Source organism: Cydia pomonella, chromosome 10 (assembly GCF_033807575.1).
Source record: "Cydia pomonella isolate Wapato2018A chromosome 10, ilCydPomo1, whole genome shotgun sequence".
NCBI classification, from domain to species: domain Eukaryota; kingdom Metazoa; phylum Arthropoda; class Insecta; order Lepidoptera; family Tortricidae; genus Cydia; species Cydia pomonella.
Genome location: NC_084712.1, coordinates 14,045,532 through 14,059,270, shown reverse-complemented (window position 1 = coordinate 14,059,270; position 13,739 = coordinate 14,045,532). Strand labels below are relative to the sequence as shown.

At 37.5% G+C, this 13,739-nt stretch overlaps 1 protein-coding gene across 1 annotated transcript; it reads left to right on the top strand.

Moving 5' to 3' along the window:
- Nucleotides 1-39: 39 nt before the first annotated feature.
- On the top strand, nucleotides 40-13,582 carry LOC133522186 (L-xylulose reductase-like). Its single transcript, XM_061857417.1, has 5 exons — nucleotides 40-282; nucleotides 1,027-1,279; nucleotides 1,499-1,613; nucleotides 1,907-2,109; nucleotides 13,218-13,582. The coding sequence occupies exons 1-5, from the start codon at nucleotides 234-236 to the stop codon at nucleotides 13,327-13,329; spliced, it is 732 nt and encodes a 243-aa protein (XP_061713401.1). The 5' UTR covers nucleotides 40-233; the 3' UTR covers nucleotides 13,330-13,582.
- The last annotated feature ends 157 nt before the right edge of the window (nucleotides 13,583-13,739 follow it).

Below are 13,739 nucleotides of genomic sequence, written 5' to 3'. Positions count from 1 at the left end.
ATTAGTCTCGCGATTGTCGGGGCTAGTACCTAAAAAAGGACATATACCTTTTTGGCTAGGTCATCATCCTTTGAAACAATATTTGATTTGTGTGAAAGGTTACACAATTAATGTTATCGCACATAGTTATAAATGGTCCAGCAAGATAAACAGCTTATTTACATTATGATTACATAAGTTAGGTGCCTACCTACTGTAAGTTGTCCGAACAGTTGATTATTTATACTCGAGTGATGCATACATTCAAGGGAAAGAGGATTCTTGTGACTGGAGGTTCTCAAGGTAGAGTTGCGTACGTTAGAATAAGTTTCGATTAGAACTAAGTAATCCTATCTAACTGATGCTGATTTGTACTTCTGAAATCAGAATAGCTATTCAACAAATGGACACGTCATTAAGCATGAACTCTCATTTTGTTCGTATTTATTACATCAGATTTATAATTATTATTTTATTCAGTACTTGATAAGGATCCTTAACGATAATTGCTTATATTTAACTTTTATTGGGTTCTATAGCCTCGTAAGGCGCAAGGTCCTACCTATATATATAGGACTTATTCAGTTCGAAGAAATTTAAATCCTATTCAATTGAAACAGAGTTGCATTTGTTTTGTATCGTTCAGTTTTCAAACAAAATAAAATCAACTGCACTATAGGTTCAAATTTCAATGGCGAATTTTGGATTTTACGTTTGTATGGCTGGGCTTCAAGAGCCTATAACAAATGGGAAAGTGTACCTACCTTGCTTCTGCAAATGGACAAGTTAAAAGGGATATTTGGAACCTACTACCTATATATAAATATAAACGTGTTTTGTTTATACTTATACGAAACTGTCTTGGCAAAGGTAGTATGGGTTGACCTGAAGTACCTAGGTGTAAATCCTATCCCATCTAGGTAAGACGGCGAGAAGCAACTATAAGTAGATAGATTAAACAAAAACCGGACTCCGTAGCTCGTCTTGGGGCAAGTCCTTCCAACAGTAAACGTCAAAGGTTCTAGATTTATTCCCCATATTTTCCAGGAATCGGAAAAGGTATTGTCATTGAACTATGGAGACTTGGCGCCAACGTAGTGACAATTTCAAATCAGCCCGACGAACTACAAATACTCAAGTCAGAATACCCCTCAATTGAAACTGCGTGTGTCGATCTATGCGACTGGGTCGCAACCAGAAAGACCGTGGAGTCGCTCGGCGTGTTTGAGGGCTTGGTCAATAATGCTGGCGTCGCTATTATAGAGCCGTTTTTCGAATGCACACCAACTAGCTTCGATAGGTATGACCAAGTATGACACAATATATGTATTCGTTTACTAAACATTTACTTACCTCTTTATATTTTTTTATATGCATAAAAGAATAACTTTCACAAACTATATTTACCTATTGCTAAAAATATTTTTTACTTATAAATCGAACTAAGCGCAAAACATGGGCGCAGCATGTTCCCCGCCAAAGTCAGTTATAAAAAGTCACTTCTTGGATTGATTTTCAGGACGATGTCAATAAATGTTCGGGCCATTCTCAACGTTAGTCAAGTTGTAGCACAGAAAATGATACAACACAAAATAAAGGGCTCAATAGTTAACATATCATCGCAGGCTTCAATGGTGTGTACCTACCCTAATATTTAATTTACATAAGTAGGTACAGTCGCCATCAGATAGATCGCAGCGACCAAAATATCTGAACACTCATCTAACGCCTTGACAATAGAGGAGTGTTCAAATATTTATGAGCACCTTGGCCTTTCCGATATATCTGATGGCAACTGTACATTGTTTGTTAAAGTTTTTAAAAGGATTTTCTGTGAAAATATTTTGTAGGTAACTGTGTTTTAAAAGCTTAATTACCTTCCGACTAATTGTTGTTTCATCATAAATAATTCATTTGTAAAATACAGGCAGCCCTACCAAATCACATCGCGTACTGCGCTTCAAAGAGCGCCGTCGACTCGATGACGCGTGTGATGTCCCTAGAGCTGGGTCCGTACGGAATCCGCGTGAACACCGTCAACCCTACCGCTGTCATGTCGGAGCTGGGGCGCCGCGTGTGGGCCGACCCCGTCAAGGCGGGCAACATGCTCGCCAAGATACCTCTAGGAAGGTAATTTATAGGCTAAAACTGTTAGTAATAGGTATTATATTTAAAATTCGGCTTAAGTGGCAATTACATCCACACTTTATCAGGCCTGATATCAGATCCGATTTCGGGCTCGAGAAATTATATTTTTCCGTTTCAGCAAATATGCAAATATATCAAGCATTAAACATTTTTGGCAATCAGATAAATAGTATTTTATACATCCCAAATATTGTTAACGATGTGCTAAGATTCTGTGAAACGGAAAATGATTATGAGGCCCGAAATCGGGACTGATTTCGAGCCCGTTATCGGGAAGTGTGAATGTATTGGCGCTGTATTCATAAAAGCTTTCAGAGTATCGTCACAAAGTAAATAGCGGCGGCGCGCGCCGGAGCAGAGTTCGCCTCAATTGCTCAGTACAAAGTGCCATTTTCGCCGCACGCACGCAGACGTGACATTTACGCACACAGACGTTACATTTACAGGCGTTCTCGGGCACTCTCGGGCAGGGCAGAGCTTAGCTTAGTCGGGCTGAGCGCGCGTTGCTCACTTGACTTGATGTCCCCGCCGCTACGCTACGTAGGTACCTACTGTCACGTACGTCAAAATGAATAACCGATATTATTACAGTTGCAGTGTATTTGGTTGTTTAAATACAACTAAAAACTGTGCCTACACTTTCTTCAAATTTCCAAACGATATTGAAAGGTAAGTCAAACTGTTTTCTCATGTTGGTAGTTACTATACATAAAGTTAACGCCACAATTTCACGGAGTAACTTGACAGCAAATAGTAGTATAGTATAATAATATGTCACTGTGACAGCTTTGGTATGAAATTAGGTAGGTTATTTTTGCAACTAGCCGCTTTGATAACGACGATAAACCATTACACTTCATCTTATCGTTCGCTGGTAAAACGCCATTATTTATGTACCTACTATGGTTTTGTTAAGTAGGTACCTAATTAGGTACCTATATTCTTTGTTGGTGCTCTCGACCGCGGCGGTCGAACGGATCTAATGGTAGGTATATTTTAACGTAGCGATAGCTTTAAAAACGTGTCCGGTACGCTCCGCCGGGCCACAAGTCACAACTCGCAGCGGGTCACGCATCAATTTATGTACCAAGATACGCTGGTTCATATTTAAATGTCATGTTGAAGAATTTTCTAGTAAAAGTTGTTAGATTTTCTTTTATCTTAGCTTACTTACATTTTTTAGAAACTCCAGTCATTAAACCCATATTAGAAATTAGAAATGTTTATTTGCCAGAATATGTTACAATAAGGTCTTAAAACAGTTTTAGCATCAGTATTCAGTTGACATAAAGCCAACATGCATTAACATTTTACTTGCAGTAAAGTTATCTTTATCTAGGTGCACGCCAGTGTGCCTGCCAAGTTCAGAAGAGAACGCTGGTCATTATACCCCAAATGACACTTTACCTACAGTTAAGTTTTTTTTTGACGCACGGCAGTGTGCCAGCCAAGTTCAGGAAGAACGCCAATTATTAAATCCCAAATAACATGTCACTTGCAGTAAAGATTTCTTTATCTAGGCTATTTTCGTTGTAAAAAATTACTTACCAGTTCATTTTAAAAACCAAATGTTTTCTTTTCAGACTAACCTTATGGTTAAGTTTAATTGATCGAGAAGATGTAAACAATAAATGGTCTTCATGTCTCCGAGTTTGTGAGTCCCACTTCGAAACCAATTCTTTAATAAAGACATCGAACCGGACTCTCCTGAAAAAAGGCACAAACCCTAAACTTTTGCTACCTGTAAAAAAAAAGGAAAGTATAGAATCACAAGCAACTGTGGAGACTAGTGAATGTAATACACAATATGAAAATGGTACAAACCCTAAACTTTTGCTACCTGTCAAAATTGAAAATATAGAATCACCAGCCACTGTGGAGACTAGCGAATCTAGTACACAATATGAAAAAGTTCAACGTAACTCCAGTACCCAAACAGCAACTCACCTTTCGGCTAATAGCTCCCAAAAAAGAAAGCTGAAAAACGATATTCTTGAGTGCAGGAAGAGACTAAAAACAACGGCTGCATCAGAAACTGGTATTAACATGTTTCATAAATTGTGTGATAAGTTTCTTACCAAAAACTTATCTAAAGTTGTGAAAGAACAAGCAAAATTAAAATTTCATTCTTCTGGAAATAGGTACACTACTGATTATAAAGTATTTTGTCTAAATTTGTTTTACACAAGTCCACAGGCATACAATCTCTTAAGTGAATGTTTACTAAATATGCCGAGCAAAACTACACTCAAGCGAATGTATATGCCAATTAATACAAAAGTAAATTATCATATAATGGAAGCTCTTAAAACCAAAGCTAATAGTATGACTGATATGGAGAGAAACTGTTCTCTTGTCATAAATTCGATGAGCCTAAAAGCTAATTTATATTATAATATAAAAGAGGACAAAATTTATGGTTTTCATGAAATAGATGGAATACAATCTCCAGAGCCAGCAACATATGCTTTAGTGGCAATGATTCATGGAATTTTCATAAATTACAAGCAGCCTGTAGGATTTGCATTATTATCGAAGTGTAAAAATTCTGAAGACTTATCAAAATGGATAGATAAACTCATCAAAAAGCTTCTTGAAATTGGCTTCAAAGTACGAGTATTAGTTTCAGACATGGGTTCAGACTTCACAAGCAACGCCAAAGAAAGACAAGTCAGCATTGAAACTCCGTATTTTTTTGTGGATTCTAATAAGATTTTTTATATCTTTAATGCTACTCATCTGATTAAACTTGTGCGCAATAATTTGATCAACTACAATTTCCAATTTGATAACAATGAAGCTAAGTGGGATCACATCATCCAGTTTTACGAAAAAGATAAAACTCAACAAGTGAGGTCTGCCCCAAAATTAACGGAAAGTCACATTAAGCCTAACAAATTTGAAAAAATTAAAGTAAAGTTGGCTGTGCAGGTACTAAGTGCTACAGTGGCAGCAGGTTTATCAACATGCAGAGATGTTGGCGCGATCGACTCAACTGCCGAAGGCACAATAAAGCTAATTAGAATTATGAATAATGTGTTCGATTTTTAAATTCGTCTATTCGTTTTGGCTCTACTGAATACCAACACGCCTTCAGTGGTACAGTGCTTCAGATTTCCTTTCTTAAGGAAATGATGATTTTTTTTGCATCATTGAAATTAATTAGTCCAAAAACGGGTAAAGACGCTACTCCAAGAGTTAAGTTTCTGGAAGGTTTTCAAATTACCTTAAAATCTATTTTGCTTTTGTTCGAGGATTTAAAATCAGAAGGCTACAGTTACATTATGACAAGGCGACTGAACCAAGACTGTTTGGAGAATTTATTTGGCAGAGTGCGCACCCGTAACGGAAATTCAACGGAACCCACAAGTTGGCAACTTGTGTCGGCATTTCGAAAAATCTTCTTTATTACTATTATCAAACACTCTAAACAGGGCAATTGCAGCGACGATCTGTCAGATATTTTGCTTGAAGGTAACAATTTGTACCCAAGTTTAGCTAGCGACGAACAACAATCAACTTCTAGTGAACAACTGACAAAAGTTCCTGAAGTATCACAACAAGGAGAGATCAACAGCAATACACCCATAGCACCAGCGGATTACAATGCATTTGATTTTCCCGAGAAAAACGCATTGGTTTACACATGTGGGTATTTATTAAAAAAATGTTTTGATCAGCACAAGGATTGCAGTGTTTTCAAATCGTATTTAAGTGAGGCCAGTACATTAAACACGCAAGATACGACATTTATTCGTTACAAAGATTGTTGTAAAGATGGAGGAAGCACTTTATTGATTGTGCCGCAAGATAATTTTGTGAAGTTTGTTGAAGCAATGGAAAATAAATTCGCATCATATTTTAAAAATAAATATATAAACTGTAAAGTACTGAAGAATATTTTTGAAGAAGTTCAAGATATATCTTTTTCCATGCCTTGCACATGTTTCCCCATCATATATTTAAAGAAACTTTATCTGAGAATGCGACTGTACTACACTTTAAAATACAACAATCGCGCATTTAAGCAATGTCGCAATCGAAGAAAATACTTCTCAGTCAGTAATTTATAAAGCCGGTGCCTTTTGAAATAAAAATACATTATTATTATTGTCCTTTATTTACTTGGTTACTTAGATTAAGCTTTTTTTACAATCATTAAAAAAAAATACAAAATACATGTAAATTATACAAAATCAATAAAAACATTATAAAAAACCTAATCTAGGGTGCCACCGGCAACGGGGCAGGGCCCAGGCTGCCGGTGGTTAGGGCCGCAGAGAGAGGAACTGCCGGACTTCCAGCCGTGTCCAGGATTACCGCTTTCAGTATCTGACCCTTGATCCAACCACAACCTCGTAGCGAGTCTCTCAAGGTGTTGGTCGAGAGTGTCGAGACTCTTCGCTACGAGACCGTTCACAGAAACGACCATTGGGACAATGATCGCCGAATCAACCTCCCACATGGCGGTTACCTCGTGAGCCAATTCGAGGTACTCGTTGGACTTGTCCTTCTCGGCCTTCACGAGATTCTCATGCGGGATGGTGATGTCGACGATCATGGCCCGGCGTTGCGATCGATCTATCAGCACGATATCAGGTTTATTGGCAACAATAGTCCTGTCCGTGATGATAGATCGATCCTAATAGAGCTTGGCACGACCATTTTCGAGAACTGCATGGTGCAGGTACTTGTACTGCACTTCGTGGTCCACAAGACCGTACATAAGAGCAAGTCGCTGGTGTATAATACTGGCTACGAGATTATGTCTGTGCAAGTACTCGCCGTTAGCAAGATGAGAACATCCGGAAATAGGTAATATGCCTGAGTGACTCTCCGGGACGGCGGCATGCCCGACAAATGTCGATCGTACCGTCCTTCAGGATATATTTCCGGTAGTTATTCGTCATGATAACTTCGTCTGCAATTGCACAGGCAAAACCGTCGGTTTCTCCGAAGAGGTCCCCGAATCGTAACCAGTTCACCGACGCGAGCAGGTCTACGTCTGGTCCCGTGAGGGCTCTGTAGAACCTGCCGTGTAGCTCTTTACTCTTCCATACCGTCTTGCGGCTCTCTGTGCGTAGTACCATTGCTTTGCGCCAGTTCTGGTTCGCCAAGGAGAGCGGCGTGAGACTCCTATCTACTGCCACCACGTCACGATGCATCCCACACTCGTTGTTAAAGAAGTAATTCTTGAGATTGCACACCTCACGGTGTGGAGGTTTTTGGCCTTCAAAAACCCGCAAATATACAATCTCATAACTGACGAGAGTGGGCGTAGCATGCAATGTGTGGTAAGTAGTAGACAGACCCTCCGATCCAAGGCATCCATCTCGGTTTGAGTCCACCTGAGTATTATTATGTTCTTTTTTCTTCTTGGGTTAGTTTTTATAATATTTTTATAAAAGTAAAATATAAAAATACATCTTAATCGTACAAAAACAATAAAAACAATATAAAAAACCTAACCTAGGCAACGGGGAAGGGGCCCAGTCTGCCGGTGGTTCGGGCCGCAGAGAGAGGAACTGCCGGAATATGCGCGCCGTGTCCAGTTATTATTATAATAAACCATATTTTTTTATTTACCAACCTACGTTAAAAACACACAACAAAGGTACTTTTTAGGTTTCCGTATTTTACTATCATAAATACACTTTCTAGTTTTGAAAATAATGCTGGATATAGTATTGCATTATAAAGGTTTTTGAATTTTGGAGATGAAAAGATAAAAAAATCTACATTTAAGAAAATATTAATTAGTTACGTATTTAAAGTCCATAGACAAAATTGTTATTTAAAAAATTATGGAACTTGTAACCCTTCTAGATTTCAACTATTTTTCGCTGAACTTGGCACTCTTTTTCCATTTATGTTTTTGTCGAACTTTTTTCACGTTTGTGTCTTTTTTTTTTAGTGGGATCACTATCATAGTTATATCTTTTTAGTAGTTGTAACAAGTTGTTACGCTCCAGTCTTCGTCACGTGTGGTGTCGGGACCTTTGATGGATATTTGAAGCTCTTTAACACCTAAGCAGTCTCTAAGGAATTTTGTTTAATCGTATGGCATTGTTATATTTTATACAGATACAGAGAAAACATAAGTCGACCTCCAAAGAATTAATCCACTTGATAGCTTCGTCGTTCAGTTTGATCAGGTCTTCCGGGGGGCCTCCAGTATATCGAATAGATGGACACTCTTGGAAAATATGTCGGATACTCTGCTCCTCGGCACCACAGTGACAGGCGGGAGACTCCACCCACCCGCAACGATATTTATATAGGGCACAGCGACCGTGGCCGGTCCGCAATCTATTAAGGTTACACCATGTCCGCCTCGGCAGCTCGAACCCATCTATTTTCTTACCCGGAATAATCCCCAATGCAAACCTTCCATCCATTGCAGTACTCCAAAATTGCATCCACTCCCGGTTAGCGTTGTAGTCTCCTTGTGAAAGAGTTGACGCAATACTGTAGGAAGGGTTCCTGGACTTCGGGCGACTATTTACAGGGTGCGTGAATTCACTGTGTAATGTGTATTGGTAGAATTGGGTTGCCTCTAATTTTGCAAGTCTCTTTCATAAGCGCATCCTTTCTACGCAAATCAGCTGGCAGGATTCCACAAAGAACTGGGAGCCAGTGGCATGGGGTAGAACGCAGTGTGCCGGATATGAGTCGCATATTTTTATTTAGCTCCGTATCGACTTTGTTGGTGTGAACGCTACCCAGCCAGACTGGCGCGCAATACTCAGCTGAGGAATATATACCAGCGATAAGGCAGATGTACGCAAAGTGTTAGCATTTGCTCCCCAGGATGTACCAGTTAATTTGTGAATGATGTTGTTGCGTGTTTGTAGTTTACGTCCCGTGCAAGTGAGATGTTCTTTGAAGGTCAGAGAGCGGTCAAGGGTGACACCGAGGTATTTTGGAGTAGAATTGTGTCTCAGGGTCGAACCGTTGAGAGAAACTTTGAGCTCGCGGTTTGCCAATTTGTTGTGTAGTTGGAAACAGCATGTTTCGGTCTTACTTGTGTAAATACCTTGCTAGTGTAACCATGTCCTGCGTTAATGTCCGCTCTAGGTGTTAAAGGTCTTATGCTGCGTGACTAGACAAATATCGTCGGCGTATAAAAACTTACGAGCCAGGGTAGGAGGTAGGTCGTGGATGTACAGATTGAACAAGGTAGGGGCTAGTACAGAGCCCTGAGGCAACCCGTTATTCAGTTTCTTCACGTTGCTGACCTTGGAACCCAGGTGAATGCGGAACCGTCGTTGAGAAAGCATGCTTGATATAAGTTGAACGATTTCTAAGTTGGGAACTGCCACTAATAGTTTGTAAACCAGCCCCTCTCTCCATACTGCATCGTACGCTGCTGTTAGATCGATGAAAACTGCCCCAGATTTAAGTCCATTTTGGTATCTCGTCTCTATATGAGTGGTTAATGCTAGGACTTGATCTGTACAGCTGCGCCCGGATCTGAGACCCGCTTGCTCTACTGGAATAAAATTATCTATAAGCGGCGCTATTCTTTTCAGCAGGACTCTTTCCAGAAGTTTATACACATTACTCAGTAGAGCTATGGGGCGATAGCTAGAGGGGTCATCGTCATTCTTTCCTGGTTTCAGTAATGCGATCACTTTGGATTCTGTAAATAACCTAGGCAGTTTGATGGACTTTAGAATTTCGGAGAAAAATAAAGATAGCCACTTAATGGCATGTGAGCCAAGATTTATGAGAAATTCGTTGTAAATTTATCTAAGGAATGTAAACATGGTAAGGTGTATGCTTAAACGAATCGATGTATGTATGTCTGTAAACTTATATTACCTACTCCTTTTTAAAATTCGAAATTCATACAGAAGCAATCCTAGTGAGTCGGGCAAGTTTAGGTATGTAATTTCAAGAACGCACAGTGTTTTATTTTGCCTGAAAATTTGACCACCACTGTTTATCTTACTATTTATCCTATTATATAGTAGCCTGCATTGAAACTCCTACAGTTCTATCTACTATACTTACAGAGATATTTAAGAAATCGAGAAACAGTCATAGAAACGGAATTTCTCGCCTTTGGTGGCTTTGGTGCCGAATTATATAATCATTATTATATAGTTATAAAGAGGCATTTTTGAAACACCAACATCATTTAAAAAAAGTTTATAAATACTATCCAAGACGATGGTATTTTGAATTTTCTGTAATATAAATAAATATTTATTGAGCTTTGATTATTTACTTGTCGCACCTTTTTTTTATAAAACACTTCTGTATTGTTAGACCTATCGTGAGAAAAAAAAAACGGAATAAATATAACAAAGGAGATGAGTGATATGAATTTTTGAAAATTACGATAATTCTCTAATAGAGTTGTCACTTTTAAGAAGTTTTATTTTTAAAACATTATTTTTGCGTAAAAAAGGTTTTAGTTATTTCCTATCTATATTTGATACTTTTTAAATAAATGTACTTAAATATAGATAAGCTTAAAACTACATATAAATGTCCCTTAAATTAAAATTCATTCAATATTGTTCACTTTTCAAATAAACAATCGACAGACGCAGCCTGGTGACTTAGCGTAAAATTTGTTAAGGCAACACATATTATAATGCTACTTTTGGAAAATGCTAGTTCAAAGGAAGCATTTTATAGTTGCGCTATGTGGAATAAAATAACATAATATCAACTTGGGCGGCTGCGGCCTGCGGACCAAGTGCAGATAAAGATTATAATGGCTTGCGGTAACGCGACGTAATAAAATCACCATGATATTTTTTGACTAAACTAATAATAAATTTGGTTTAGTAAAGTTTAATGTACCTTTAGTTTTACTTTTACAAGCCTTTTGTTTAAAAGTTACCTGCGTTATTGTACAAATTAGCATCTCTATTATTAGCAATTACCACCAGCGGCGTTGTCGCTTTTTTTCTCTTTGGAAGATAACTGATAAGAATATTTTGCGACCCTGAATTTTTTTCTCAGGTGAGTACTAGAACAGGTAAAGGGTTATTATCGCTAAAGTTTAATAGTTTACCAATTAGTCTCGGCTTGTCCTGTGACTACTGGACCTTTGAACCGATCGGAAACTACTAATCCAATTCTGTACCCTAACTTGGGGTTGGAGTTAAACAGCGAGTACATTTTTAATATTACCTATTGATGCGGCCTATCTGTATACCTACTTACTGTTTTGGAGCAAAAGAAGATTCTGGCCGAACAGACCTTTTTCATCGTGCTCTTGAATCTTCAGACCCGTTTATTATGGATTTATCAATAAAATGAAGCAAAAACAATCCTGGCAAGTGTTGTCCCTTCTAAAGTCAAGTGAGCGAAATCCAGTACACATAAATCAAAATAATGAGGACTTAAATCTAATACTTTTTATTTAAGTCCTCGTTTTTATTAACGAGCAATTCTTGTATACTTATTTATTTCGGGAATCTCGGAAACGGCTCTATTTCGATGAAATGTGCTATTTTCGAGGGCGAAAATCAATCTAGCTAGCTATATTTTCAAAGCTAGGTCTCGCAGATATTATAGCTTTGTACACCGAATTAAAATTAATATATTCAGGCGAGGAATGATAAGATAATTATATTATATAAGTAAATTATCTTTTATACCACCTCGGTATGTAAATTGTTTTTTAGAACAACCTTTTTAAAATCGTAGGACATATGATACTCGTACGATTATTAACATTACATGACAAGAAACTTATAAAAAGTTGGCTTGATAAAAAAATCTTTACTTTTTACTTGACAAAAAAGAGTTTTAATGTAAACTGACTTGTTTTTTATTATAATTGAATATATTGATTTAAATAGTGTATTTTTATTATTAATTGCTACACCTGTAAACCTTTAAGTTTCATCGTTCAGGAGAAGCCTCATGTGAATCTGTAAGTATGTACTGATGAACTACTAACCATTGAGACTTTGAAAAAAGCTTATCTATCTATAAAATAAAGACTTGTTATAAATCGTAGGTATCCCGGACAGGTAAGAACGACAATGAACTACGATATCACTATGAAATATTTCTAAAATAATCACTTTTTTGGAATCTTTTATGCGACAACCCTATTTCCATAGAAACTTCAAGGAAACTTAGAAACGGTAAAGTCCGATGTCCTTCAAGATAAAAATTTCAAATTTTGAGTGTTGATAAGTATACCTACATATTTTACATCTTATGGCATTAAAATAAGGTGCGACATTAAGAAAAAAAAAAGGCTCATAGATTCTACCGGTGACCATAGAGCTGGCAGCTTTCTCTCGCAGCGCATAAGTATTGCCATTCAGCGAGGGAATGCTGCCAGCATCTTTGGCACAATGCCGCGGGGGCCTTATTTAGATATATTTTAATTTAGATTAGTTTTTACCTTATTGTTTTATTATGTGCTGTATGTTTCAAAATCATGATAGGCAAATAAATGTGTAAAAAATTTTTTTTTCGCCCAAGATATCGATCGTACAAAGCTGTAATTTTTAGAAGCCGTGTATTTAATTAGTTTGAAACGAATATAAAAATATTAAAGCTTTAGGTACAACACTTAATGAAATATAAATATAAACAAGTTTTCCCGAGGTCATTGACGTTAGCTTTGAAAAATTCTATGATGAATATTTTACAATATTTGCAACTGGGAATTTGACCACTGGCTTTATAATGAATTAAAGCATAAAGTTATGCCATAAAACAAAGGTGGTCAAAACAGAGGCAAAATAAAACACTGTGTACGGTAACACTCCATACATCAGTTTTGGTACCAAAATGATATCAAGTAGCGTAACTCTCAGTACTGCTGCTCGACAATAGATATCGCGACAAACAAAAAGTCAAATGCTCAACGATTTTCAGCTAATATTATAACCAGAGTAAGTGTAGCAGTTGAAAATAGAGTTCCGGTGCTAGATGTCGAGTGCGTATATAATAAGCATTTTGGTACCAACACTGATGTATGGAGTGAGCACTCTATTACTTCTTATTTCTCTATGGTACGGTACAGCTTGGTCCGACCGACTATACTTACTATTTTTATTATCTAGTATCTATATATCTAATGGTTAGTGCTTTTGTTCCATCCATAGGTTTGGCGAGGTAGAGGATGTGGTGAATACGGTGTTATTCCTGCTCAGCAGCCGAGCCACTATGATCGCCGGCGTTCAGCTGCCGGTGGACGGGGGATTCTTAGCGACGTAGATCATTAAGTACTACTACAGATATCTCTCCTCGGTTATAAAGTGGTTTGTTTAAAATATCGATATGGCTAACTTGCTTAGCGCGGCTTCAATCGTATCAGTTTTCTGGGAGTATGTATTCCAATCATCTTTTTATAGGTATTTTTTTTAATTTGTCCGGATGTTTTACTGCCATTTGGACAAACTAGATTTCTTACTGTACTATATAAAGGCATACATGTTTGCTGTTAGTAAATAAAAGAGTTCTTTTATTATTTACTGTTTATTGTGCCAAAGGAATTAAATACATACTGGACATTGGAAACAATGCAAGCATAACAATTTATATAGGTATATGTAATGCATATGCTAAGCTATACAGGCTAGCATAATTTATGTATTTATAAAGAACAAAATACACGACATCATACA

Bases quoted from the DNA above. Each gene is read 5' to 3' on its own strand.
- LOC133522186 (XM_061857417.1), top strand. From the start codon at position 234: ATGCATACATTCAAGGGAAAGAGGATTCTTGTGACTGGAGGTTCTCAA. The intron at 1,280-1,498 runs GTATGACCAAGT...ATTGATTTTCAG, and splicing joins ACACCAACTAGCTTCGATAG to GACGATGTCAATAAATGTTC. The intron at 1,614-1,906 runs GTGTGTACCTAC...TGTAAAATACAG, and splicing joins TATCATCGCAGGCTTCAATG to GCAGCCCTACCAAATCACAT.